Below are 27,926 nucleotides of genomic sequence, written 5' to 3'. Positions count from 1 at the left end.
CCAAAACACTTGGATTACTGCTATCTCATTAATTTTTCTCTGCTTCAGCCACTGGATAAAGTTACTACTTTAAGCAACCTGGCAAAATGTCACAGTGGATAAGTTCTATATCTTCAGTTGTATCCATCTTTTGTTTCCCAAAGATGGAAGAAATTATTTCCTGGGCCAGGCGTTTTACATTACATATAATAAAAATGTTTTGCTAATACATAGTGAAAATGCCATACAGCTTTGAAGACACATAAGATATGATACTATGCTGATGAAACAAACACTGGAGGTTTAGTGAACAACGACAAACTGTTGTTACTCTATTTCCAAATGACCTTTGCTCAGTGTTCTGCAAGTAGTAATTGTGATTAATGTACACAACTATCTTCATACCAAGGTCTATTTACTGTATATAAAGAAACTAATTACTGTATTCAGGCTATGTTTCTGTTTCTCATATGATCTCTACCTTCACTCAGAATCTTTTTTCCCACTTAATACGCTTGATCCACATTGCTAAGTAAGTTGACTCCATCCTGGGTTAACCTTCCTCCAAATGAAGCATGAAATTTCACACTACACATAGTTATAACACATGCTGAAAAGTGCAGAGTTATGACCCAGGCTGGGAAGCTAATGTGATGAGGGGTGATGAGAAAAACACTTTCAATAAAAACTGAGCCCTGTATAGACCAGCATCAAGTGGGAACTCTTCAGATTATACCACCTTAATTTTCACTTTACTGGACTCTAAATTTAGACATTTATTTTCTCTAAATCCTTTTCTGCAGAAATGTTTGCCTTTCACTACCCATTGCCTTCTAGTGCCTTCACCATCACTAAATGTATTAATGTCTGTTATTTTGTATTTTGAATATCTGTGCAACACTTCAAGCCAATCTGTTGTAAAACCTGTAACATAAAAATCTATATAAACTAGAATCACATGGGTAAAGAGAGATAACCATGGGATAAGAATACCGTAAATTACAATGAAATCATAAAATAGTTCTATCTGCCCAAGTTAGGCTCAACAGTTAAGGAACAGGTATTCCTAGTTATCAGAGAGATTAAATGTATCATGTAGTCTAATTGTCGTATAGAAGGTAAATCAATCCATCCATCCATCACACTATATATTCTAACTACAGGGTCACGGGGGTCTGCTGGAGCCAATTCCAGCCAACAAAGGGCACAAGGCAGGAAACAAACCCCGGGCAGGGTGCCAGCCCACCGCAGGGCACACACACACACACACACACACCAAGCACACACTAGGGACAGTTTAGGATCGCCAATGCACCTGACCTGCATGTCTTTGGACTGTGGGAGGAAACCCACGCAGACACGAGGAGAAAATGCAAACTCCATGCAGGGAGGACCAGGCTACCCGTGTTGTCTGAGTTGCGACATGATCCTGACTTTACACCTTAGTAAATTGTTTAAAATAAAGCAGTCTTTTTTTTTTTTTTTTTGGTCAAATTCTTTTTTTTGCAAACCTATCTGCTGAAAAAAAATCTCACTAGGAGCATGGCCTTTTATAATTCCTGCACTAAGTCACTTTAACATTGTTGTCATTAATTCTCCAAGATAACTTGGTTATATAGTGTTTTAGTTCCTTACATACCAGAATGCAGAATTACCGTGCTGAAAGTAAAGGTATGTGCAACTTTCTCCTAACATGGTGTTACATTCTACTTTTGAATACATTAAGGAACAATATACACATTATAGAGTATTTGATATATTGCTGCAAAAAGAACAAAAATAGTCTTCACTTCATCTAGGAGTTTTCACACTTGAAATCATACCCACAGTCGGCAAACCATTACTGTGGTTTATGCTGAGAAGGGTTCAAGTCTGCTCTTGCTTTGTAGAAAAACAAGTTTTTGGTTTTTTTTTTTTGATGGTGTTGATCTAACAATCTTGTGTTCAGCATAAACTTCCCCGCCAGCTGGTTGTTGATTATGAGATCAGAGGAATTTAAGTCAGAGAGCTTCTGTGAAAGCAGTATAACACCTTTAATATTTTATGATGACATGCAAGTTGTAATAACTTTTAGTGAGTCATGCCTTTTGTAGAATGAAGAGGAGAAGCTACAGCATATACTTTGTTTGTCCTCCTACAACCACAGAAACGAACACCATTCATAAAAAAAAAAAATTAACTAGTAAATGAATGTTGTGTAAGCTAGCAGATCCCTTGTATATTTACCTTTGGAACATTACAAAGATAACGTAAAACTTCTCCAATGTATTGAATAATGGTCACATTGTACTTTCTGCAGTCATCCCAAAACTGAGAGGCTGAAAACTTTCTTCGTAAAACAACCGTTCCTCCTACCGAAAAGAGAAAAAACAAATGATGTAAAAAGTTCAGTTTGCTGAAGCATCAAAATTGTTGCACAATACAAGCAAACATTGTAATTTTAAACTAAACTGAGTGAGATTTCTTGTTTAATCATTGACCTAATCCTAATTTAAAACATTTTTAGAGCACAGAGTATGTCAACAAATTTCAGAACATTTTATTTTGACTTGCCAGCATAGTGTCTTTCTGCTGAATTTCATTCTTGATTGGGTCACTGTAGTGTGGAGTATGCCTGGTTTCCTTGCATTTACCTGATTCCTTCCACATGTTAAACACATGCATGGCAAGGTGAGAGGTTACTGTTAAAGCTGGATAATTTCAGTGTGTATGTTTGCATGCATGTTGCGCCCATGATTTCAGCCATGAGCCCACTTTTGCTCAAGTTGGCTTCAGCTCCCCAAATCATTCAATGGGAAAAGAAGATTCAAAAAATAAATAAATGATCTGAAAAACTATGCTCTGTGTGACAAGCATTATGAAATGTAGACTTCTTCTTTTTTTAAAAAAATTCTGCACCAAATTATAAAAGGACCCATTTTGTTATAAACTAAAGTTCACCCACATTATTCACCACTGCAGATTTTGCAGACGGCAAGCAAAATGATCAGCTTCTCTTATACATTAGCTAGTTAATGTGAGAATAAAAACAATAACTTGGCATATATTAGATTCACATTTTTTTTGCATTTATGTACTAGTTTTCTATGATTTTATATTTAAATATAAACTCTGTATATGAAATAAAATTCATAAAAACATAAGTGCATAAAGGTGTCACTTTGATTTTCTGATATACTTACATTTCTACAGTCGAAATAATGGGAAATTGCCACTTTTCATCATTATTAAGAAAAGTAATTTTTTATCATGAAATACATTAGGTGATGAAATATTAGTATCATTAATTTGTAATAACACTAAACAAGAAATTTTTACAATTTTCCTAACTTTCACTGCAGCGAGGTCTCCTATTAAATCCTCACCATCCAAAATGTTTGCTAGTTCTCTTTCAATGGAGATCATAGCACATTAATTGATTATCTCTTGAGACATAGTTTGTTTCTTAAAGTCATATGAAATTTAAAACATGGAATGTTATCTTTTAATTTATGGGTCAGTTTTAATGACACATACTGATATCATTTAATTATTTAAATTATTGGATCTTCATGCTACTATAAGCCTGTTAGAAGAAATGTAAACAAGTCACTACCTTTAGCCTAGTCAAAAATAAAGCTAACAAAATGCATAGCCAGTTGACAACTAATGGAAAAACAGCAAAACCCACATGAACAGCATCCTTCATAAAGACTTCATTTTGATTTCTAGCAAACTGAACCCACATAATCCTACATTAAAAGTGATCACTGGTAGCATGAGACACTTGGCAGGCATGCCCAGAATTACTCTAGGCCAAGAACTCAAACAGTGTGAGAAACAAATACAGTGACCAGGCACACAGAATGATGGCCAACACTAACAAACGTACCTGATGTGCTAGAGATGTGTGCTTTGAAAAAAGCTACAGTACATCCCATGAAACACAGTAATTTTGAAAATACATTTTACTGATATTCAGAAATGAGAAGTACATGTGCTCTACTGTGCCAGAACATAATCTCACATTGCTTGGACCTTGATTTAAATTCCAAGTTTCGATATTTTGTGTTTTGATCTTTTCATGTTCTTCCAGCTGTTTCCCTGGATTTCTTTTCTGAGACTAATTGTTCTTGCACATTCCAAAGGTGGATTTTCAGTTATCTGCATACTCCAAATTATACCAGTGTGAATAAATACACCCAGGTTTATAAAAATGCTTTGCCATAAGCCTGTGTTCTGTCTAAGCTTGTAAACTGTAGTCATTTACACAAGTACTGTAAAACAAGTTTAAAAAGGATATAATAAGAAATTCAAGAGAGACCAGGGAGGTTAAAAAAAACAAACAAGAAATATATATACTAATAGAATGTCCTTAAACAAACCTAAAAACACCTATTTTTTTCAAACTGCAATTCCTGCAATGGTCAAATTTTTATTGAGATTTGAATTGCACTAATAGCCATCGATTTTACTGTTTCCATAACTTCTTTATTATTATGACATTCAGTGCCTTCTGAATTCAAATCAAGAAAAAACAGGAATGGTTGGAATGATGTAAAAGGGTTAATAGCTTAATCCTTTAAGTACAAAAAACTCATTTATTTTTAACCTTTTGCTGCTTATTCTCACTGAGCACAAACCAAAATACTGCAAAGCTTAACAAGCAAATCCCTTGACTGTAAATACAGAACATGTTCCATAAACTGCCATAGCCCCATACATAAAGTATACGAAACATTTTATTAATAATGAACATATTAAGAATCTTGGCAAGGTGTTCTTAACCCAATGTTTGTTTGAAGTTTTTGTCTGCACACACTCCAACTTAGTTCATCCGGTGTATATATCACAATGTGCACCCAGTAACAATTGGTTTTAAATATCCTGTGATGTTCATTAAAGACCTTGAAACATATATACTTTAACCTTTAAAAATTCAAAACAGTACATTAATGGGAAATACTTGGTGCTTTTTTCAAATAGGCACTTCAGCTGGAGCAATCAGACTTCAGAAAGCATAAAAAATGAATGATGTGGAATGCTAATTTGAAATTATTTTATTTCATTAATTGTAAATGGTCATGAGAGAATATTTTCCAAGATCGCTCAGACTGATTTTTTTTTTTTTAAACTGGTCCTTTAAAAGGTAAGGAGATGGATTATCAGTAATTATTACTATTTATTTTCAAATGTTTTTGTACAGCATTGTCTTAACATCCTGGAGTGTCTTCAACCTACTCTACGCAATATTAATATGAGCAGGAGAAGCAATACAATCCAAATGTAGTAAATTGTACTGTATATGGTCAATAAGAATTCCTTTTGACACTCAACCTCACTGCATCCACGTCATGACTTCCCTCAACATTTTTGTGATGAGCCAGAATGGGTATGTTGGTCAACTGACCAACAGGCCCTTGCTGACAAAAACTGCTTTCAGGCCAAGCTTTAGGAAAGTTTTTTGATTTTAATTAGAACAGTCATGAGGGTCAATTATGGCTGTTCCCACCAGTTAGGCCAATTTACTGTGGGTAACCATAACAGAAGCACATATTTCTAGACAGTGCATCTAATTATTTATCATTAAATCATCATCTTTATTTCTGGACACTTGTGTAAAGAGAGGTGATGAGCTGGTAACTTATCACTAACTGACAGAATGACCACTGAATAGATCCTGAAGACCCAACGGGTAATGAGGGGGTGCTGCAATGACTACCAGATGCCACTATTTAGAAATAGTTCAACTACATCCTTGGGGAAACCTTTTCGTGCATCTTGGGAAAGGTCAAGGACACAGAGTCTGAATGGACCATGTCCATGACCTCAATAGTGCAGGAAGATGAAATAAGCTGTGGTGAGAAGATAGTGTTTTTCATGGCTCCATAAGGGAAGCTGTCAAGATCAATGAAGAGGCTTTCCATGTAAAGTCAGAAGGAGGGCCTTCAGATTTGATGGAGAGGTACCAGCAAGCTAAAAAAGCAGCAGGTATATATCAGAATAGCTAGAACAATTTGTGGAGTATAGGGTGACCTGTTCAGCCTATCTTAACATTTTGTTACCACAATCCCTACCAGGACAAGTATCATGCAACTGATGATGATAAATTATCAACTGTTTTGTCTATTCTAATATTAGCTTAATCTTGAGGTATTTTGAATTATTGAGGTAATCTGGCCACCATTAACCATTACATTTTGGGTTTATCTGCATTTGTGCATTACTAATTCTATTCCAATTTGGGAAATATCCAGATTTTCCTTGATTAGTAATTTTTGGAGCATCTCAAATCACTGTGTTATGTCCACACACTTTACATGTATAACATTCTGGATGGTAGTTAGTCATTTTGAATTCTACTAAAGATAAAAAAAGAAACAAAAGAATAATAATTTTTAGTGGAACGGGAAAATTAAGAATTGGATGGAGGCAAGGAATACATTGTGATCATTCTAACTTGAATGGGACAACTAGCCAAGATGGGTGTCTGAGTGGTTATCACCTGCCAACGGGACCGTTATGGCCACATGGACATTTGTGTCCAGGGGAGAACACTACGGGTAGGATTAACAGGGTTGAATGTGGGGAGTGGAGAGGGTGATGGATGGTAATGTTTACTGCATCAGAATTTGATTCCAAATTAGAACAATATTTAAAGTACAAATTAAATATCTAGTTTAAGATGAAGATTTAAAAAAAAACAAACAAACAAAAAAAAAATACTCACCTTCTGCAGTGGCTCCATTGAACCCCAAAGTGAATCCAGCACTGTGATACAGAGGTAGATTAACATATATAACATCCTTGGAGTTAAAACCAATAGTTCCTAGAATGCAAGCACCCAGCCATAAACGCTCATGATTTATAATAGCTGCCTTGGGTAAACCTTGGTAAGAGAAAAAGGAAAAAAAGAACCAAATTTACATGAGAAAGTATTTTAAAAGTTAGTGTGTTTTACAAAAATTATATTTCTTCAAAAGAAATAAAATGGAAGCATAGAAAACCCTGCTGTCTGTTAGTCAACTGCTGCTGCAGTAGATCAAGCATTCAGTTTTCAGAATACTATACCACTGTAGAATTGAAGGAGTGTGGATGTTTAAATAAAATGATCAACTAAATATGCAGATGATTTGTTGGTGCATTCAAATGTTAATATTTCAGTAGACTGCATAAAGATAAACATTTGAAGAGTATGTATATTCTGTTGACACCATTCCCATCCACAAAATAAAAAATGTATTTTTATACTAACAGTGTTCCATTAAGCCTGTATTCAGCAATTAATTGAAATGTGCCATCAGTGTAAACATACTCTATAGTCCATCAAAGAATTAATATTTCTTGAGCTCAGGAAGTAGTTGACAGGTTATTTGCCACCCATCATGTCTGCACATTTTTTTCTTTAGTCACTAGAAGATTTTACATGTAAGTAACACGGCTAAACTAAATATACAGTAATTGGTTCCAAGCAACTGTACAGTATAAGGGTAACTTTCATTCACATCATTGTCTGATTCACAGTTTTACATTGACAGCTAATTCCTACTACCTAGTAACAGAAGGACATTTTTTTAATTCATGAGTTGTAGATGGATATGGTATGAAAAATTTGACATCAGTAATTAAGCTGCAGAGTAGGGGGTGTATTCTTGACGTTTCCATGAACTAAGCACTATTAAAGGTATTCCCAAGCCAAGCCTGTAAGAAAGTTGGTGGTTGTAACCAAGTATAACATACTGTTGGCAGGATGTTTTTCTGTCACAGTGCAAGTGAAATGTGACAGTTTCACAACAATAATACTTTGAAGTCTATTTTATCTTATGAGTGAACCTGCCAGTAGGTACATTTTTCATGTATTTTAGACATGTTTCAACCCAGGACTGAACAACCTGTGCCACTTCTAAAAATTAGAAATGGAGGTTCTTTTTTGCGAAATGTGTTACCAAATACACACTGAATCATTTATGATCCAGATCAGTATGAAACAATTATGTCACCTTGAATTAAACGTGGTCAACATATAATACTGTACTCTAGGTGGGATAAACAGCTTAATTTCATGGTATCTTTATATGGAAAAGAAACAAAACAAAGTGGGATAAATTTAAAAAGATGAGGCAATCTCTTAATAATACTTTCATAGAAACTGCATATATTCCATATGTCACTAACATCATTTTCCCCTGTTTTAGTGTAGGGTCAAGATCCTCTGCTACACTGCACCATTGCACAATACACATACTGGTAACATTTTCTGTGTCAGCAACTTTGGTAATAGTCGGTGTGTATAAAGTCAACACTAGGAACACTGTGGACTCCATTTGCTTTCTAAAACAAACAACTCTGGAACATTTTATTTTATTGTCCAGTCTACCCAGATGTACAAAAACAATTACACAAGATAAATAAAAGATATAAGCAATAAAAGAGTACTTATTATGAAAGACAGACAAGTAGAAGCATAAGAATATTTGCCCCATGTAAACCATATTTACCTACTTTTTAGTCCAAAACTTTTTAATGAGGTGAAAACAAAGTAAACCCATATTGCACTGCATTATTTTTAATATTTGGAGCATTGTAAAAGTGTTTTTTAACAGACTCCCATAAAATTTAAGTTAACTTGATTAAGAATTTAAGAAAAAATGCAGGACTGGTATTGCAGTCAAAGTAGCGAGTAAAGTCTTAGAGGGTAAAAGTAGCACACAGGGTAAGAACTCTTCCATCATACAATGTTTTAAAGTAGTAAAATGTTAAATGTAGCTAGATCTATTACAAAAAGATGAGTAGTGTCATACTATAATGTGCATCGGTTCTGTGTGCCATCACATCAGCACTGTTAGAAGTGTGGTAAACAAGAATAATTGCATTGACATTTTCATATCAGAATACTTATTAAATATTCATTTTCAAAATTGTAAAAATACAAATGATATAAATTATACAGTGCATCCGAAAAGTATTCACAGCGCATCACTTTTTCCACATTTTGTTATGTTACACCCTTATTCCAAAATGGATTAAATTAATTTTTTTCCTCAGAATTCTACACACAACACCCCATAATGACAGCGTGAAAAAAGTTTACTTGAGGTTTTTGCAAATTTATTAAAAATAAAAAAATTGAGAAAGCACATGTACATAAGTATTCACAGCCTTTGCCATGAAGCTCAAAATTGAGCTCAGGTGCATCCTGTTTCCCCTGATCATCCTTGAGATGTTTCTGCAGCTTCATTGGAGTCCACCTGTGGTAAATTCAGTTGATGTGACCTGATTTGGAAAGGCACACACCTGTCTATAGAAGGTCCCACAGTTGACAGTTCATGTCAGAGCACAAACCAAGCATGAAGTCAAAGGAATTGTCTGTAGACCTCCAAGACAGGATTGTCTCGAGGCACAAATCTGGGGAAGGTTACAGAAAAATTTCTGCTGCTTTGAAGGTCCCAATGAGCACAGTGGCCTCCATCATCCGTAAGTGGAAGAAGTTCGAAACCACCAGGACTCTTCCTAGAGATGGCCGGCCATCTAAACTGAGAGATCGGGGGAGAAGGGCCTTAGTCACGGAGGTGACCAAGAACCCGATGGTCACTCTGTCAGAGCTCCAGAGGTCCTCTGTGGAGAGAGGAGAACCTTCCAGAACGACAACCATCTCTGCAGCAATCCACCAATCAGGCCTATATGGTAGAGTGGCCAGATGGAATTCACTCTTTAGTAAAAGGCACATGGCAGCCCACCTGGAGTTTGCCAAAAGGCACCTGAAGGACTATCAGACCATGAGAAACAAAATTCTCTGGTCTGATGAGACAAAGATTGAACTCTTTGGTGTGAATGCCAGGCATCACGTTTGGAGGAAACCAGGCACCGCTCATCACCAGGCCAATACCATCCCTACAGTGAAGCATGGTGGTGGCAGCATCATGCTGTGGGGATGTGTTTCAGCGGCAGGAACTGGGAGAATAGTCAGGATAAAGGGAAAAATAACTGCAGCAATGTACAGAGACATCCTGGATGAAAACCTGCTCCAGAGCTCTTGACCTCAGGCTGGGGCGACGGTTCATCTTTCAGCAGGACAACGACCCTAAGCACACAGCCAAGATATCAAACTAGTGGCTTTAGGACAACTCTGTGAATGTCCTTGAGTGGCCCAGCCAGAGCCCAGACTTGAATCCGATTGAACATCTCTGGAGAGATCTTAAAATGGCTGAGCACCAACACTTCCCATCCAACCTGATGGAGCTTGAGAGGTGCTACAAAGAGGAATGGGCGAAACTGTCCAAGGATAGGTGTGCCAAGCTTGTGGCATCATATTCAAAAAGACTTGAGGCTGTAATTGCTGCCAAAGGTGCACCGACAAAGTATTGAGCAAAGGCTGTGAATACTTAAGTACATGTGATTTTTTCAGTTTTTTTATTTTTAATAAATTTGCAAAAACCTCAAATAAACTTTTTTTCACATTGGTGTTGTGTATAGAATTCTGAGGAAAAAAATAATGTTACACCCTTATTCCAAAATGGATTAAAATAACAAAATGTGGAAAAAGTGATGTGCTGTGAATACTTTCCGGATGCACTGTATGTGTCAAATTCCATATTTACAGCTTTCAGCTTTCTAACAGACTTTGTGTAATTACCATGCTACAAAATAAGACTGAAGTATCACTTTGGTGATTCCAGCCTGTTTGCTATGGGACTGCATTAAAAATGGTCTCTTTGTTTCTAAAGGACAGAGAAGTCTCCTCACCTGTGGTCCCTGAGGTATAGATAAATGCAGCAATGCTCTTAGATGTAATGTCATTTCTCTGTGATTGAGGTATAGGCTCATCTGAGGCTTGATTTATTTCGCCACTCAGATTTACACAGCCTGGCATTATGGATCCATCATCAATGAAACAGACAGTAACATTCTGTTCTCTGAGTTCAGGCAGCACCTCTTCAACTGGAGATTTGAATTCTGTTAAAACAAAAAGTCAGACATCAAAATGTGCTTCCTGTAGAGATGATTTTGATATACTTAAATGCACAAGTACATGAGCCACTGTCTAAAGGCAATAAGCAGTCCTGCATTTTTGGACTTTGTATGATTAGAAGTTAAAGTGCTGGAGATTGATTTGACTTGATAATTGTATTATTAAATGTAAATGTACTGTATAGGCAAATGGCAAATCCAGCCAAATATAAAAAGGTCCTTGAGGAAAACATGATCCAGAGTTTACACAGAAATCCAGGCTTAAACCTCAAAGAATGTTTGTAGAGGGACTTGAAGATGGCAGTTTACAGACACTTAACATCCAATCTAACCGAGATTGAGAGGATGAGAGGAAATGCCAAGATGAATGGGATACACTGCCCTAATCCAGGTTACAAAGCCTGTAGACACTTTCCTTAGAAGACTCAAAGCTGGAATTGTACTGAAGTAAGGGTCTGAATACTTATCTCATTAAGATTATAATAGGTAGTTTATAACAGGATTATAACATAACATATAATGTAATTACAATACACTATCAACTTTACGAATTAAAAAGTAAAATGAAAAGGTCAGGGCGGCACGGTGGCGCAGTGGTAGTGCTGCTGCCTCGCAGTTAGGAGACCCGGGTTCGCTTCCCGGGTCCTCCCTGCGTGGAGTTTGCATGTTCTCCCGTGTCTCGTGGGTTTCCTCCGGCACTCGGTTTCCTCCCACAATCCAAAGACATGCAGGTTAGGTGGATTGGCGATTCTGAATTGGCCCTAGTGTGTGCTTGGTGTGTGGGTGTGTTTGTGTGTGTCCTGCGGTGGGTTGGCACCCTGCCCAGGATTGGTTCCTGCCTTGTGCCCTGTGTTGGCTGGGATTGGCTCCAGCAGACCCCCGTGACCCTGTATTCGGATTCGGCGGGTTAGAAAATGGATGGATGGATGAAAAGGTCACCAAATGCAAGAAATGCACCAGGATACATTTATAGTATAACTGACTGATTTTTACACAGTATGTGTCAAACTGAACTTTAAAAATCAAAAAAAGCTAAGGGGATGCAATTTCAAAACAAAATATACAGCAATGGTGATATACAATGCAAGAGCAAGTACTGAATTATCACACATATAGAATAAAATAAGAAAGGCTGTAGAGTAACACATTAGGGTAAAATGAAAATGTTTAAATAGAACTTTTAAGGCCAGAAGACTAAGTTATTATCAAGCAGTGTGTACAATCAGTGACAGTGCAATCACTTTGAAAATCACAAACCCCGGAAACTTGGAATAACTAATAAACACTCAAAATAACAGCTGACTCTTGAAGGGCAAAGTGTATATGTGCAACAGCATGCATGTGAGGCCGCCAGACTAGTTTTAGGGTTTATACTGATCATTTTAAGACATAACGTAAAGGCAGCTCTTCTACTTCAGTGGCATTTGATATGGCATTTGTGATATCTTCTTCAGTTTTAAGATACAATTTTCTGTTTAGATTTATTCACAATATTTCAGGGGTTACACTTCCCTTTTGGTAGCAGTTCTGCGCTGTATTTATATTTCAGGCAGGATAATGATATGTGATCTCTGCAACTAAGCAATTGAGCAGTTTGCTGCTTCCCTCTTAAGACAGAAGGATCATAAAATATCAGTTACACTTAACAGATGCCAGTACATAGATCCTGGCTAAAAGTGCTACCAGCAAGGCCCTAAACGGGAAACGTAAAAAAAGGCTCAGAATCCCCATGAGATGTATACGTGTGCAAGCATACAAGGCTTATAGAATATACTGTGACAACTGAACAAAAATAAAGAATGTATATTTTTACTCATAGGCACTTTGAAAGAAAAAATGAACATGTGACAAAGCATATTTAACTGATCTGCTACATTCTTGTGCATGAGAAAGAGGCAGTTCATTTCATAGCTACATGCCAACAGTGAGAGCTGTATGGTGGTTATAGAAGAGGCCTCACAGCTGCAAAGGCCTCAGTTTGATCCCTGACCTAATCGGTTTGTGTCGGGTTTTCTTCATGTGCATTATTGTCATACTACAGATGTACATATTACTATAATTGGTGTGTCACATTTAGCCTGGTATTACCACGAATGAGTATGTGTGATAGTGTGCTCTGTGGATGTAAACGGAGAATTTGTGTTGCTGGCTTTTGAACCTTTTTTCAAAATGGCATGCAATTGATTGCAAAGCACTGTATGTGACAATGACAAGTGTTTACCTCTTGTATGAACACAAGAAATCTGACAAATGAAAGCAGACCATTCAGTCCATATCAGCACTAATTCTAATTAGTTTTTTTTTTTTAAAAAAAAAGCATTTTCAAAAGTATGTATCTGCACAAGGCAGGCCAAAGTATTTAGGGACAGAATTAACTCTATCATTTCATCTATAAGAGTAATTATTGTTTATTTTCATTATATAATTTAAAATGAGTTCCTAATTTAACTCAAATTTCTCTTTTCTTTTTCTCAAGCAAAGGAATATTGTTTTTTTTAAATTCAAGCAACTAAATAAACATGTTTCATCCTGCCTAGTTTCAATGGGAAGTTGTCATCTCATTTTGATTTATTTATTTTCTGTTACAAAGCATTAACATAATTATGGGCTATGGGTAATTCAGATACAATTAAGATCTGCAAATTTAACTGCCAGCTTATATGTAACATTGTACCAGGGAAACAAACCAACAGAAACACTATGAGAAAGGTAAATTATATATAAAATTCATATAGACTTGAATCTAGGGCTGAAGCTTGGTAAGAAAACAATGTTCTCTTTGTGTCAAACATTTATTTTTTGACAGCAACATGATGGCACAGGAGACTGGGTCCTAATTTTGGTCTTTTTTGCTGTCTGTGCAGAATTTCATAAAGGTGCATCTCAGTGTTATGAAGGCCCCACACAGGGGACTATAATCAATGCTCTAAAATCTGTGAATATAATTTTTTTTAATTACACATGAAGGCTTCTAAAACTAGATTGAACATTATTTGTCCCCGGTGGAAAATTTTGGCTTTTACAGAAGCTCATTACATAAATAAATACACACACACACACACCAGAATGACTAAAAAGAAAGAACATTTCTGACATGGCAGTCTCAGTCCCAATTATATATTATGCAGATGTATTTCTGTTGGTATAAAGACCACCCAAGAAATGCTTAAGACCAGCAGAGAAGGAATACACATCTGAATGCTGAAGTTAAATTTGATAAATAAGTTTAAGGAAATGCAAGCTTTAAAACTAACTACTAAGTACTGAAAATAAAAAGCAAAAATCTGATTAATAAAATGTTGCAGATACAGTACATCTGGAAGTATTCACAGCACATCACTTTTTCCACATTTTGTTATGTTACAGCCTTATTCCAAAATGGATTAAATTAATTTTTTTCCTCAGAATTCTACACACAACACCCCATAATGACAACGTGAAAAAAGTTTACTTGAGGTTTTTGCAAATTTATTAAAAATAAAAAAACTGAGAAAGCACATGTACAAAAGTATTCACAGCCTTTGCCATGAAGCTCCAAATTGAGCTCAGGTGCAACCTGTTTCCCCTGATCATCCTTGAGATGTTTCTGCAGCTTCATTGGAGTCCACCTGTGGTAAATTCAGATTTGGAAAGGCACACACTTGTCTATAGAAGGTCCCACAGTTGACAGTTCATGTCAGAGCACAAACCAAGCATGAAGTCAAAGGAATTGTCTGTAGACCTCTGAGACAGGATTGTCTCGAGGCACAAATCTGGGGAAGGTTACAGAAAAATTTCTGTTGCTTTGAAGGTCCCAATGAGCACAGTATCCTCCATTATCCATAGGTAGAAGAAGTTTGAAACCACCAGGACTCTTCCTAGAGCTGGCCAGCCATCTAAACTGAGCGATCAGGGGAGAAGGGACTTAGTCAGGGAGGTGACCAAGAACCCAATGGTCACTCTCTCAGAGCTCCAGAGGTCCTCTGTGGAGAGAGGAGAACCTTCCAGAAGGAACTGGGAGACTAGTCAGGATAAACAAAAAGATGACTGCACCAATGTACAGAGACATCCTGGATGAAAACCTGCTCCAGAGCGCTCTTGACCTCAGACTGGGGCGACGGTTCATCTTTCAGCAGGATAATGACCCTAAGCACACAGCCAAGATATCAAAGGAGTGGCTTCAGGACAACTCTTTGAATGTCCTTGAGTGGCCCAGACTTGAATACGATTGAACATCTCTGGAGAGATCTTAAAATGGCTGTGCACCGATGCTTCCCATCCAACCTGATGGAGCTTGAGAGCTGCTGCAAAGAGGAGTGGGCGAAACTGGCCAAGGATAGGTGTGCCAAGCTTGTGGCATCATATTCAAAAAGACTTGAGGCTGTAATTGCTACCAAAGGTGCATCGACAAACTATTGAGCAAAGGCTGTGAATACTTATGTACATGTGATTTCTCAGTTTTTTTTATTTTTAATTACTTGAGGTTTTTGCAAATTTAACTTTTTTCACATTGTCATTATGGGGTGTTGTGTGTAGAATTCTGAGGAAAAAATGAATTTAATCTATTTTGGAATAAGGCTGTAACATAACAAAATGTGGAAAAAGTGATGCACTGTGAATACTTTCTGGATGCACTGTATCAGGCAGAATTACCTTCTGATGATGAGTACAAAAGGAATAAAAACCAGCAGCTACTCCAGCCATCTCCATACAGAATCTGGCACCAGTCAAATTAAAGGTACAGTATTAATCTATTACAAATATCCTGCCTATATCATACAAATTAGATCAGGGCACATTTCACTCATTCCTATTAGATAATTTTTTTTCACCAAAACTGCCAAAGTAGAATGCATGCCTCCAATTTAATTCATTATAAGTGAGTGTTTTGTGTGCCTGAACGTACACAAGTTGGTCTTACCTCTAAGCGTATATATTACTGCTGAAAGTGAGGGGCAGAAATCTGTGAGTCAACTAGCCGTCCTCAATAAACGAGGGCAGTAGCTGATTAACTCTGTTGTTGTCAATAAGAGTCTTGCCTTTCTAAAATTATTGCTTAACAATTCCTTTTCCCAAGGTGAGACAAAATATAAATTGATATGAGTAACACAGTGGAAGATTCAGCAAGAAAAGTATTTAAATTGCATAATGGAACACATTTAAGGTAATGCGCAAAGTAACAAATGTAGTTAATTCCAGAAAACAAAACAACAACACATAACAAAGATCTGGTCAAAATATGAAAAGAGTTGAAAGTTATACAAGTCCTAAAGGTTTTTGTAAAGAAGTGGATCTTCAAGGGATATCTTAACATCAAAAAATTAGAAGCAGTTTGGATGGTTAAGGGCATATTGGGAGGGCGAATGAGGAAACTTGAATGTATTTCTAGCTTGGAGAGCTGTAGGACACTTAATAGGTAAGCAGAAGATGAATTAGGACAATTTGTACAAACAAATGGAGCCAGGTAAGTCAGAAGGAGAGTTCTGAGCAGGTCCTGAGGCACAATAGAAGGCCTTAGAAATACAGAGAGGGAAGCCCTAATAAACAGCTGACAGGAATAGGTATTCGGGATGAGTTAAAAGTATTGATATATGAATTGAAGGTATCTATTTTAAATTGAGACAGAAAATTAAAAAAATCTAACACACCCAGTATTTTTTGAAATGTTTTGCCTTTGTGAATGCCATTGTGACTGTTGGTGTATTTTAAAGCTCCTTACCATGCGTATTCCACTAGCCACGACAGTCTTTAGCAGAAGATGTTGATTGGTGACACAAACATTTAGCACAAAAGTATAACTTCTTCCTTATACAAATCTTGCTTGTTGATGGAGTAAACAAATCTATTTATAAAAGTGAATACTATGTGGTTGACCTTGACATTGAAAAGTCTGAGTTATTAAGCTATCAAGTTATTTTCATATACTTGTTAAGGTGATTTTTAAAATAAATAACGTTTTGCTATCAAGTGGTGACCATTTAACTTGTGTTTGGTTAACAGCTACAGTATTTTGTTGTAATATGTTATCCAGCTAAATAAACCAAGAAATTTGCTTCAATAAACCTACCTGTGAGTCTCTTCCATATTTTAATGTCCCTTTAGTGTGAGAATAAATCTAATGCATCCCTCCTTAAAGAGAAGTCAAATAACTCCCTAATAATACTAACTTATTTATTGTTACAATTCTTAGCCAGAGTTTTTCCCTTGTATTAATCTATGAAAACAAAGTGAGAAACTATGACAACATATAAAGACAGTTAAAATAGTCTTAAGAACCAAATGCCTTCTTCAGAATGAATGGCTAGACCTCTGACCTACATTTTAAATTTGATACTTGTAACAAACACCATTCCCAGTCTTTGGAATGCAAAATACAGTGTGGGTGCTTTACTCTTACAAGGTGGTGTCCTTCAAACTTAAATTACTATCTTCTTGTATTTAATATATTGGTCCTTGCTAAAGATCTGAGGCTAAAGCTCATTTCTAAAAATTAATGGATAGTTGATAACCTTCTTTTTAAGGTGCAGTTAGTTTTTTTTCAGCTGGTTAAAATATTTTGTTTGCAGCTTTAATTGTGGTAAGTAAAATAAAATACACTTAAAATATAAATATTTTCATTATTACTATTCATTGGAAACACAAGGACTATTAATAGTTAATAGTTCTCTACAGAACATGATTTATGGCCAAATTATGCAGTGCTGGATTCATTATTGACAAAGCTGATGACTGCAGGACTTCTTTATTTCTAATCTGATGATCAGTGGATACTTGCACCCGTTCATAAAAGCTGCCAATGAAGTGCCAATTGAGATCATAGAATTAAAAAACAAAGTAATTTAGATTTGGGCACACTAATAATTTTCTCAAATTCAGGTCACTTGTAATAAGCAGATCATAGTGAACATCACAACTAATAATCAATACAATATAATTCACATCAATGTTCGTTCATCAGATTTTAGCTGCTTTTATATGAACCTTTTACAAGAATGCTGTCAGCCTTAGACTGCAGAAAATTTTAAAACCCTGCAGTATTATCAACAATGGGTATGTAAATAAAAGACCAAAAGTAAAACTTGGTCTTTTATATTTTAGGGGCTTCCTCTGACAATGGAGCTAACTCTAGTGGGGAAAAAACAATATGAGATATAAATGGCTACTTCCACAAGCAATATCGTGAACTTAGTACTTTAGAGGTGGAGACAAACTCCTTCTAGTAAGGAGAGTGAGAAAAAGAATACATTTATAGAGGTATGTTGACATGAAATGAGTGTAAGAGCGAGGGTAAAACAAATCAGAAGCAACCTTAGTAAAATATGTTCTATGTTCGCCATAGTTCAACAGTTACTAAATGGACAGATATTACTGCTCTCCATTTATGTTAATTAGTATCAAACCACTTTGTTTTTCTTTCTGTTAAATCAAATATATCAGTGCTCATTATGTAATTTGTAATGTGTACAGTTGCATTTTACCTGAGAACTTGTCACAGTAATTTGTGCCTGTGCATAGTAAAGAAAACAAACTGCATTGAAATGAATTGAATATATGGATTGTAAACCCATTCATGTAGGCCAAATATAAAGTGCAAATGCCACACAGGCAATGATCAGGCTTCGGATTTGAGTACTTAAATTGTAACAGTACAACACAGTCATATTACAATATTTAGATTTATAATGAAACGTTTTATATTTCTGTTACATTATATTCGTAAATTTTAAGATGTTTTCGTGTTTTGTACCCAATAAACTAAATTAGAAAATATTTTAATCCTAGCAAAAAAATGATTTTAACTAATATTTATAACTTCTTTTGAAAAGGGAATTTTTAAAAAGGAGTTCACTAAATTGTAGATTTGTAATCTGATGATTCATAATAAAAATATCAGAACTTCTAATTTGATTGTCAATTTCAAAAATAACCATTTTCAAGGAAGAAATCCAACACATGCACACAAAGAATATGCAAACTTCATTCAGCTCCATTTCTAAAGCACCTAATATTACACAGCCTTTCATATAGTGGTTAGCACTGCTGCCTCACAGATCAAACATCCTGGGTTTGAATCCCATGCCAACTTGTTGTCTCTGTAGAGTCTGATTCCAAATTGTGCATGAGTGGAGCCTATACTGTGTCCAGTTTGGGACTATTTCCTGCCTTTTATTGCTAGGATAGGCCTCAGACTACCTTTAACCCTAGCAACATCTGACAGGAGTTCATGCTTTAGGCAAGTTCTGTTAAAATACTCTCTGGATTATGATAAATATGATATACAAAACTCTATTTTAGCTCCCTTTTAAAAGGGATAATGCTTTTTTTTAATCTCCCAACAGTTTATATAGGCTACCTGTTATCACTTTGCAGGGGACTGACCAAAAGGTAAGGAATATTTCAGGCAAGCTTCACTCCTTTACCAGTATGCCTACTGTGGTGGAACCCATTAAACCACCGATGAGGAGCCACTTTCAGTTTCTCTTTGGTATGGCTGTACATGCATAAACATAACATGTTTTTCCACTACATATAAAAATTGTTAACATAAGATGGCAATTTGTAGCAGTGTCTGGTTTTCCCAAAATAATCAGACCAAATAACTGGACCTAGCTAGGACAGCTAGTGGTAATGAAGCTTTTAACTGTAAGCAGTTCCGTTCCGTTATTGCACAACATCTGTGATGGTATGAGACTGACAAATGTTGTGTCTTGGTGGCCTGAATCAACCCAAAATTCATTTATTTTGAGGCAAAGTAGCATTGGCAAATGTGAATGGACAGTATATGATGGATGGCTTGTTGGTAAGGTAACTGGCTGAACCTTTAGTTTTAATTATGGCCCTTACTATTCATTGTAACAACTATGTCATTACATGTGTCGGGTAACAATGACTACCCACTCAGACACTGGTGCTCTTAGCCTTTCCCTGACCCTCAGAATGCAGAGGAGAGGCACTACAATGCTCAGCATACTCTTGAACGGTCAGTTGCTAAGCAGATAATCGGTTTCCTCTCTTCGAATGCAGGTGACAGTGTCTCATACAATCAGGAGGGTGGCTGCTCTACCAGCTAATGAAGTTGTACAGATCGTGACTGCAGATGTACTGTATCAGGTTGATTAGCATCCTCCGTGCACAGTTGTTTCAGGGTGGCAACCAGGCAGGGAACATGACATGTTTGCTTATTCACGTTTACAAGATGGTTGTAATTTATAAAGGCAAACTCCATAGACATGTGCATACACCAGATTATATAAATCTCATTTTTTGTTTTCTTTTGGCGTATGCATATCTTCATGGAAAGTTTTATAAATGAGACTCCGACGCTCCACTAAGCCGAAATGGATACGTGATTTAGAAAATAGATTTGATTTTGTTTTTAACTGCATGAAATTTATATTGGTGAGGATAGAGAATATATACAATAAACAATTCAATTGAATTTACTTCTGGACTTCTAGTGTCATTAGTCACAATGAAAAGAATATATGTGAAACAGTGAAGGATTGATTATGTTATAATTTTCTGGAATTGCAAATCATGGTACCTGAGAGTCAGTACACCATTGTTATCTAGGATTAGCACAGCTAAATCATAATACTTATCAAAAAACAATCAAAATGGTGGATAGTAGAAAAAGATACAGAAGTACAGTAAATACATGACAACAGTCACACGAGGACGATGAGGTATCTGCAAGAAATGCTGTGCAACCAGTCAAGTTCATTTACATATCTACTGCATTTTTCTGGGCATGGTCAAGTGGAGCCAATGTCTGTACCAGCAGCAACAGGCACGAGACAGGATCTAGCCCTTGACATAGACTATTTTGTTTAATATTAAGCATGAAGGTCATGCTGTAAAAAAAGAAAAAGAAACAAGGTCAAAAATAGTTCATGATACAACTTCATTATACAATTCTTGAAAAAAAAGTCCTCTTTTGAGGATGCTTACAGTGAGGAAACTTTTACAAGTGTGACACAAGATATGGCATGTAGAGATACATTTTTGAAGTAAATCCTCAAAACAATTCTTTGGTGTCCAAAAAACACACAATAGTTATTCTGCAGGTTTTAATTAATTAAAGTAACTGTGATTTTTTTATTTTATTTTTATTTTAAATGTTTCAGGAAAAACCATAAGTGCTTACTGTTAACTAGTTATTTCATACTTCCCACAAGATTGTAGAAAACAGCAATAAGGAATACATCAGCAAACTGATTTTGAGTTTTCGATAAAATATAAATTGTGTGTTTTAATATAGTCTTGTTTATCTTTGACATTCTACTCTGTAATGTAACTCATGCCATCTGTCAGATTGCTGTCACCATCCTGCTCCACTGACAGACTGAGGAGATCGTTCCTCCCCCACACTATGTGACTCTTCAGTTCCACCCGGGGGGGTAAACGCTAACATTATTCAAAGTTATTGTCTGTTTTTACCTGCATTTTTATTACTCTTTAATTTAATATTGTTTTTTGTATCAGTATGCTGCTGCTCGATTATGTGAATTTCCCCTTGGGATTAATAAAGTATCTATCTAATCTATTTCCAGAAGTAAAGTCTTGGAGTTGGCCTGCTTGATTTTTTTTTTTGACAATTTACCTTCCCAAAACATTGCAGTCTTTTGTTACGCTGGTACTTTTAATTGGTCCATTATGAAGGAGTTCTTTAGTCTGAGTGGTAGCACCCTTTCTAGTGCTGCTTACTGTCTTGATGACTGGCTCTGGCATCCTATGAACCTAAACCAGATAATCAGGTTAGTACAATGGAGTCCTGCCTGTATCTTAAGCATTCCATTTCATGTTTCAGACAAGATTTACAGCTTTACAGTCAAAAGCCTCTTTAAAATCTGCTTAGAAGGCTTTGCAACCCTGCACATACAACTGAACAGACTTTAACTGCCTCATTTGTGTTGTTTTGCCAATTATTTTTTAATCCTTTTATTTAGAAACAAAAAGTTGTAACAGAATACAACTCAATCAAACAATAAGTACCATAAAGGCCCTTTAAAAGCAATCCATAAAACTCAACATTAAACTCCTCATATAAACAAGAGATCTTTATGAGTAGGGAGTCCATTTTAAAATGGTTCTTTGTATAGTATTAAACAGCAACTGAAAAAGAAAGGCCCAGTATACATATGTGGATTACATTAATAACTCTTGCCAAATTGTGAAAAGTTCTGAACGCTAGTAAAAACTATTTAATGTTTTTACATTTAATTAGTTAGGGATACTGTAGAACATTCCTTGCCCACTTAGTGAGAGACGTAGTCTGGGATTCAACAAGTTGGGGCAAGTTAATTGTTCCTGCCAATAGTATGGTGTGGGATAATTGAACTGATCAATTAAATTTAATTGAAATAAGTAGAACCAACAAATGTGACTAACCAATTACACACTGTACATCACAACAGTATGTGTGTATCTTCCATGTGAAGATGAGAGGTTATGTAACATTAATTATGCTCATTAATGTACAGTAATCAGTTGTTAGATGATGTCTGGCCTCTTTGTGTTGGCTTTTGTGGACTGAAGACTGTTGCTATATTGATGGAGTATATATATATACATATATATATATATATATATATATATACATATACATATATATACATATATATATATAAAAAAACTAAAAATGATTGCAATTTGTTTTACTTTATGATCGGCTAGTGCAAAAAAAGTGTACACATTTGGCTTAAATTGGGGCAACTTAAGACAATTAAATTGAAACAGGTAACAATTTTATTAGGCATTTCCAACAACTTCTTTTTTTCCATATACTATTGTTGTAATGACAAAAGCTTAGAATGTTGGATCTCCACATTAATTTTGTTAGTAGTACTTATTTCAATTGAAATGGCCTCTTTGTATTGGCTTTTGTAGATTGAAGACTACAGTATTGCTATGTGGTGGGAGGCTGATTATAAAAAGAGGGGGGGGGGATTCTGTTTTTAACTTTATAATCGGCTAATTAGCAATGTTGTACATTAGATCTACACATTTGTTAAAATCGGGGCAACTGAAGTCGATTAAATAGAAGCAATTAACACAATTGTATTAAGCAGATCCAACTTTTTTTGTTTAATAAACACTTGTTGAAATAACAAAAGATTAGAACGTTAGAACTCCATGGGTTGAAGTGCATATTTCAATCAAATAGGAATAGGTGTCATGATTTTATGACGCCTATTTCCATCTGAATTATTTTACTTTTTTCTCCTTCGTTCATTCAGTCTTACCCTCACCGACTGCCTACCACCTAAAAGTCAGCACAGATTCCCCCCAGGAAAAAGAACTGTTACTTTAAATGAAAAAGACACGGGGAGCTCGCAATCACGCTCCTGTTTTGGTTTATCGTAAAATGTCTTACAAACTGTCAGACAATTTGTGATTAAATTGATACAAATTTTCCAGTCTCTCTGTCAAATTGTCGGGAAGGACTGAGGGTTCAAGCCTGATGTCTCCTACTATGCTGACATAAAGTGTCACGCTTACAAGTGTAAGGAAATAATCGTTATCAGGCCGGGGTTCGAAGCTACAGCGGACAGAGCTAACCACTGCGCCGCATACAATCAGAAGTAAAAGTGTGACGGCCACGCGCCAAGTTTAATTCAGACTGCGGCATCGGTGCCTTTATGTTCACAATATGTGTTTGTGATCAGTCATTTAAGATCTGGTTCATACCCAAATCGCTAGCAGCCCCGCCGGTAAATAAAAGTCTTACCTGAGCCAACTATAAGCACTTTTGCTCCGCAGCAGGCAAAACAATGCAGCAAAGATTTGGCGCGAATATTATAATTGAGAAACGCCGCCGCACAGCCCAGTTTGGCCGAGCCCAGCCAGAACCAGATAAAGGCGGGCTCGTTGCTCAAGAAGAGGGCCACTACGTCGTCGCGCTTCACGCCGACGTGCTCCTTCAACACCCTGGCGACTTTGTTACTCTGCTTGTCCATATCCCTGTAAGTATAAGTCTTATGCTCGAAGATAATGTGAGGCTTGTCCGGGTGCTTGTTGACCATGTCCAGAAAACGGTCCAAAACGGAATAGTATGGGACTCTGCGCGCGTACGCCTTGAGTTCGAAGCTTTTGCGTACAATTGTAATGAAATATCTCAAATCTTGGATAAAATACGGAGAGAGCCAGTGCAGAAGCAGTGGCACAATAGCCACGCTTGCAACGAGGGTCGCCAACAGCGCGTACATTTTGTTTTTCGTTTTAATAACAAAGTTTGTGCTGTACACTGGAAGAGCACATTCCTGCAATTACTCGCCTTAAATACCAATCAATGAGTACCTGCTTATGGGGCAAGCCTGTGCGGATGGCCAACCCCCCACCAGAGGCCGAGTAGGGAGGATCGCCGCGAATCAAAGGAGTATCCCTGCTGGGGGCCGGAGCGGGGAGGGTGGATATCACCTCAGCGCTACCTCTGGACTGGTATTGCGTGTTTAGTACGTCAGCAGCCCGGAGACTTCACCCTGAAGCTTCACGTATCGCTGCATTGTTTTGTTTATCCCTATCAGCCTGTTAAGTTTCTTTGCCTTTGTTGTGAGATTCCTTGGACTTTGTGCAGAGGCTCAATGTAAATGTAAAGCAAGTGTGACAGGGTGGGTTCAGAGTTAGCTAGTCATTCTGCCCAAAGCAGGCCCTTTTCGAATGAATGAATAATTGGAGCAACTTGGATAAAAGATAATTGCCGATTATAACCCCAATCGAGACGATTGCAATGGGGATGGGAACAAGCAGTTGTACATTTCCAACCGGCTGAATCCGAACACAGGGGTCTGCTGGAGCCAATCCCAGCCAACAAAGGGCGTAAGGCACGAACCAATCCCGGGCAGGGCGCCAACCCACCGCAGGACACACACACCAAGCACACACTAGGGACAATTTAGGATCGCCAATCCACCTAACCTAAATGTCTTTGGACAGTGGGAGGAAACCAACGCAGACACGGGGAGAACATGCAAACTCCACGCAGGGAGGACCCAGGAAGCGAACCCGGGTCTCTTAACTGCGAGGCAGTACGCTACCACTGCGCCACCGTGCCGCCCTAGCAATTGTACAAGAACAAAAAAAAAACAAAACAAAAAGCACCAATCAAATAATATACTAGTAAGTATACTGCATACCAGGGCTATCAAAAATAAACACAGTATACGTATGGTTTATGCCTTTATTTTTAACAAACGACCGATTTTCCCCAGTACAATCTTACATTGGGTTCACCATCCATCCATCCATTTTCCAACCCGCTGAATCCGAAAACAGGGTCACGGGGGTCTGCTGGAGCCAATCCTTGGGTTCACCTACAAGGTTGAAATATAACATCACCAGCAGTAAAAAGAACTGGCGCCCTGTCTTGGGTTTTATTCCTGCCTTGCACCCAGTGCTGCCTGGAATTGACTCCAGCACCCCAACGTTCAGGACAAAGCCATTTAGAAAATTAATGAACTATAGTATAAAAAGGAAAACAGTAAAGCTGCTGTTAACAAGCTAAAATAAAGGGAAAAAATTACCATGTCAATTGCTTCATAAAGAAGAGAAAAAAAAATTAAAACCTCACACAAAATTACAAGGCAAAAGACTCTGTCTGCCCTCCACTACCTGCTGTTCCAATACTAGTCATCATTTGGGGATAGGTGAGTGCACATAAGGATTATCTGGCACAATAACTATTACTTGGCTGACTTCTTTATTCAAAGCGACTTGCAAGGTCCCAAATACAATTGGTTACGTTACCAAATGGTGTACAGGTAGGTGCAGCGGCTTGCTCCTGCCTTGTGCCATATGCTAGCTGGAATAGGCTCCAGCAGACCCCTGTGACCCTAATCAGGATTAAGCAGATTAGACAATGACTGACTGATGATCAATACACACAGGAGTAATGGGAACAAGCTAGAGGAAGAACTGCTTGTTCCATAAAAACAAATTTGTGTTAAAATTGGTTTGGAGCAAAAACGTAAAGACACTATGGCCCTCCAGAAATGATGGTGCTCACCACTGTTCTATGTGCTAGCTCTGGTTTCTCCCATTTACCTATTTTTTTTTCCAATGGCATTGCATGGCACAGATGTTAATTAACATCACAGTAACTCCAAGAATGATCCTCAACCTCATCACCCCCCCTCCCAACACCGCACTAGACAGGCATGGAGATTCCAAGGAGGACCCCAAAAGCTTGCAATGCTCTTGTTTTGAAATTTAAGGCCTTAGCAACTATTGTGCACTATCGCCGAAAGCTTTTGTTGACACCTATATCCAAGGCAATGTGCAATATCTGAGATACGACCGGGTTACATTTTTTCATATTTTTGCTTTTTTTTTTTTTTCAAGCAAGTGAATACACTTCCTTATGGTCACTCAGTGTCAGTAGTGGGATTTGAACCTTATTTTACAACATTGAATTATTGTGCAAGTAATACAACAACATCAGTTTTTTTTTTAATATATAGCCCAAAATCACACAAACAATGTCTCAATATGCTTTAACAGGCCCTGTTTAATTGACATTTCCCCACCTCCATCCTTGATTCTCTAAGAAGACAAGAAAGAATTCCCAATAAATCCTTGCAGGAAGAAATCATGGGAAGAGCAATTCAAAGAGAGACCCCCTTCCAGGTAAGTTGGGAATGCAATGCTTGTGAAAAACATGGTAAATACAAAACAGAATACAGAGTGCAAGTAGTCCTCTTCTTAAAGCTATGTAGCTATTATAGTCTATCACTTAGACATTGTAATGTTTTTGTTGTAGGTCTGTGATCAGATGAGCTGAGACGGGACTGCAGATCTTTTAATAGGAGGCTTTTGCTGGATTTAGCATACCTAGGAGCATAGGTTGGCATGCTCTTAAAAGACCTCAAGGTAGGGATTCCAAGATAGATTGAGATAACAAAAGGAGTGTGTTAGCATCATTTGAGCTGAGTATTCACGCTATATTGTTATCATTTTTGAGTGCAATAGTTGACTCTGATATCCTTTAGTTGGGCCAACCAAGCCAGGGAAAGATGACAGCCTCAGTCAGAGGGCTTTCTGAGTCATCAGCACCTCTGCCACCACAAAGGATGCTGCAACAAAAAAGTGACAGTACCAAACTCTCAGTTGGCCCAATTTCTCTATGATGCAGTTTTCAAATTTTCTCACACTTTGATGTGTTAAAAGTGTCTGCCAAATATGTGTTTGTACATTTGTTTTATGTAGTTTGGCTTTTTGACATTGATTATCAGAAAAAGACTCCTTAATATCAAAGTGAAAACAGATCTTTGCAAAGTGGTCTAACTTAATTACAAATATAAAACACAAAAATCGTATAAGTATTCACTCCGTTTATGTCTGTATTTAGTAGATGCACCTTTAGCAGCAATACAGTTTGTTCTGTGTATACTTCTCTATCACCTGTGCACTTTTGGATACCGACTGAACGGTGACCTTCACTAAGCTATTTCAGTGCCTTCTAAAACCAGTTGGCTGCACCAGTGATGACGTAGTTGTGATATATTATTAAAGTGTTTCAATACATATGCAATCATTTATTTTGTGTTTCATAATTGTAAATAATTTAGTCCACTTTATAGAGAGCTGGGTTTTGGCTGGAACAATCAAGGACAGCCAGGGACTTGTCCTAAAACCACTCCAATGTTCTCTTAGCCGAGCTGTGAAACTGTTGCCCTAGTTTAATGCTGCATGCAGTCTAGAGCAGGTTTTCTTCAAGGTCCTTGCTGTATGTGGCTGCACTCATCCTTTCTTCAGTTCTGACCAGTCTCCTTGTTCCTGCTGTTCAGAAGAATCTCTGTAGCACGATGCTGTTATTGAAATCTGCTACTAAAATTTTTGTGTTGAGAAAGATTCATATGTCGTGTAACATCACTTTCTTGTAAAACAAAGGATGCTTAACATCATCTGATGTATGCAAATTGATTGGCTCTTTAACAGAGTGGACTCAGGACTTTTGCAGCTAGACTCTATTGGAAAAATCTGATCCCCCCCCAGTTAAAGGCAAGTTGCCATGAAACAAATTA

The 27,926-nt window shown here is 37.1% G+C and overlaps 1 protein-coding gene and 1 long non-coding RNA gene across 2 annotated transcripts in view; one reads left to right on the top strand and one right to left on the bottom strand.

The window, feature by feature from the left end:
* LOC120541314 (very long-chain acyl-CoA synthetase-like) overlaps positions 1-24,185 on the bottom strand; it is a 48,326-nt gene extending 24,141 nt beyond the window's left edge. The window contains exons 1-4 of the mRNA XM_039772814.1: positions 23,636-24,185; positions 10,702-10,911; positions 6,689-6,847; positions 2,206-2,330 (exon numbers count right to left, since the gene is read on the bottom strand). Coding sequence (XP_039628748.1) covers positions 2,206-2,330; positions 6,689-6,847; positions 10,702-10,911; positions 23,636-24,113 — 972 coding nt within the window. The 5' untranslated portion in view covers positions 24,114-24,185. The remainder of the gene's footprint in view (positions 1-2,205; positions 2,331-6,688; positions 6,848-10,701; positions 10,912-23,635) is intronic.
* Positions 23,783-27,142, top strand: LOC120541315. Its single transcript, XR_005635986.1, has 3 exons — positions 23,783-23,870; positions 26,404-26,529; positions 26,663-27,142. It is a non-coding gene; the product is annotated as an uncharacterized LOC120541315 (long non-coding RNA).
* The last annotated feature ends 784 nt before the right edge of the window (positions 27,143-27,926 follow it).

This window comes from Polypterus senegalus, chromosome 12 (genome assembly GCF_016835505.1).
Source record: "Polypterus senegalus isolate Bchr_013 chromosome 12, ASM1683550v1, whole genome shotgun sequence".
In the NCBI taxonomy this organism is placed as follows: domain Eukaryota; kingdom Metazoa; phylum Chordata; class Cladistia; order Polypteriformes; family Polypteridae; genus Polypterus; species Polypterus senegalus.
The sequence above is the reverse complement of the archived record's forward strand: the minus strand, read 5'-3'. Positions and strand labels throughout refer to the sequence as shown.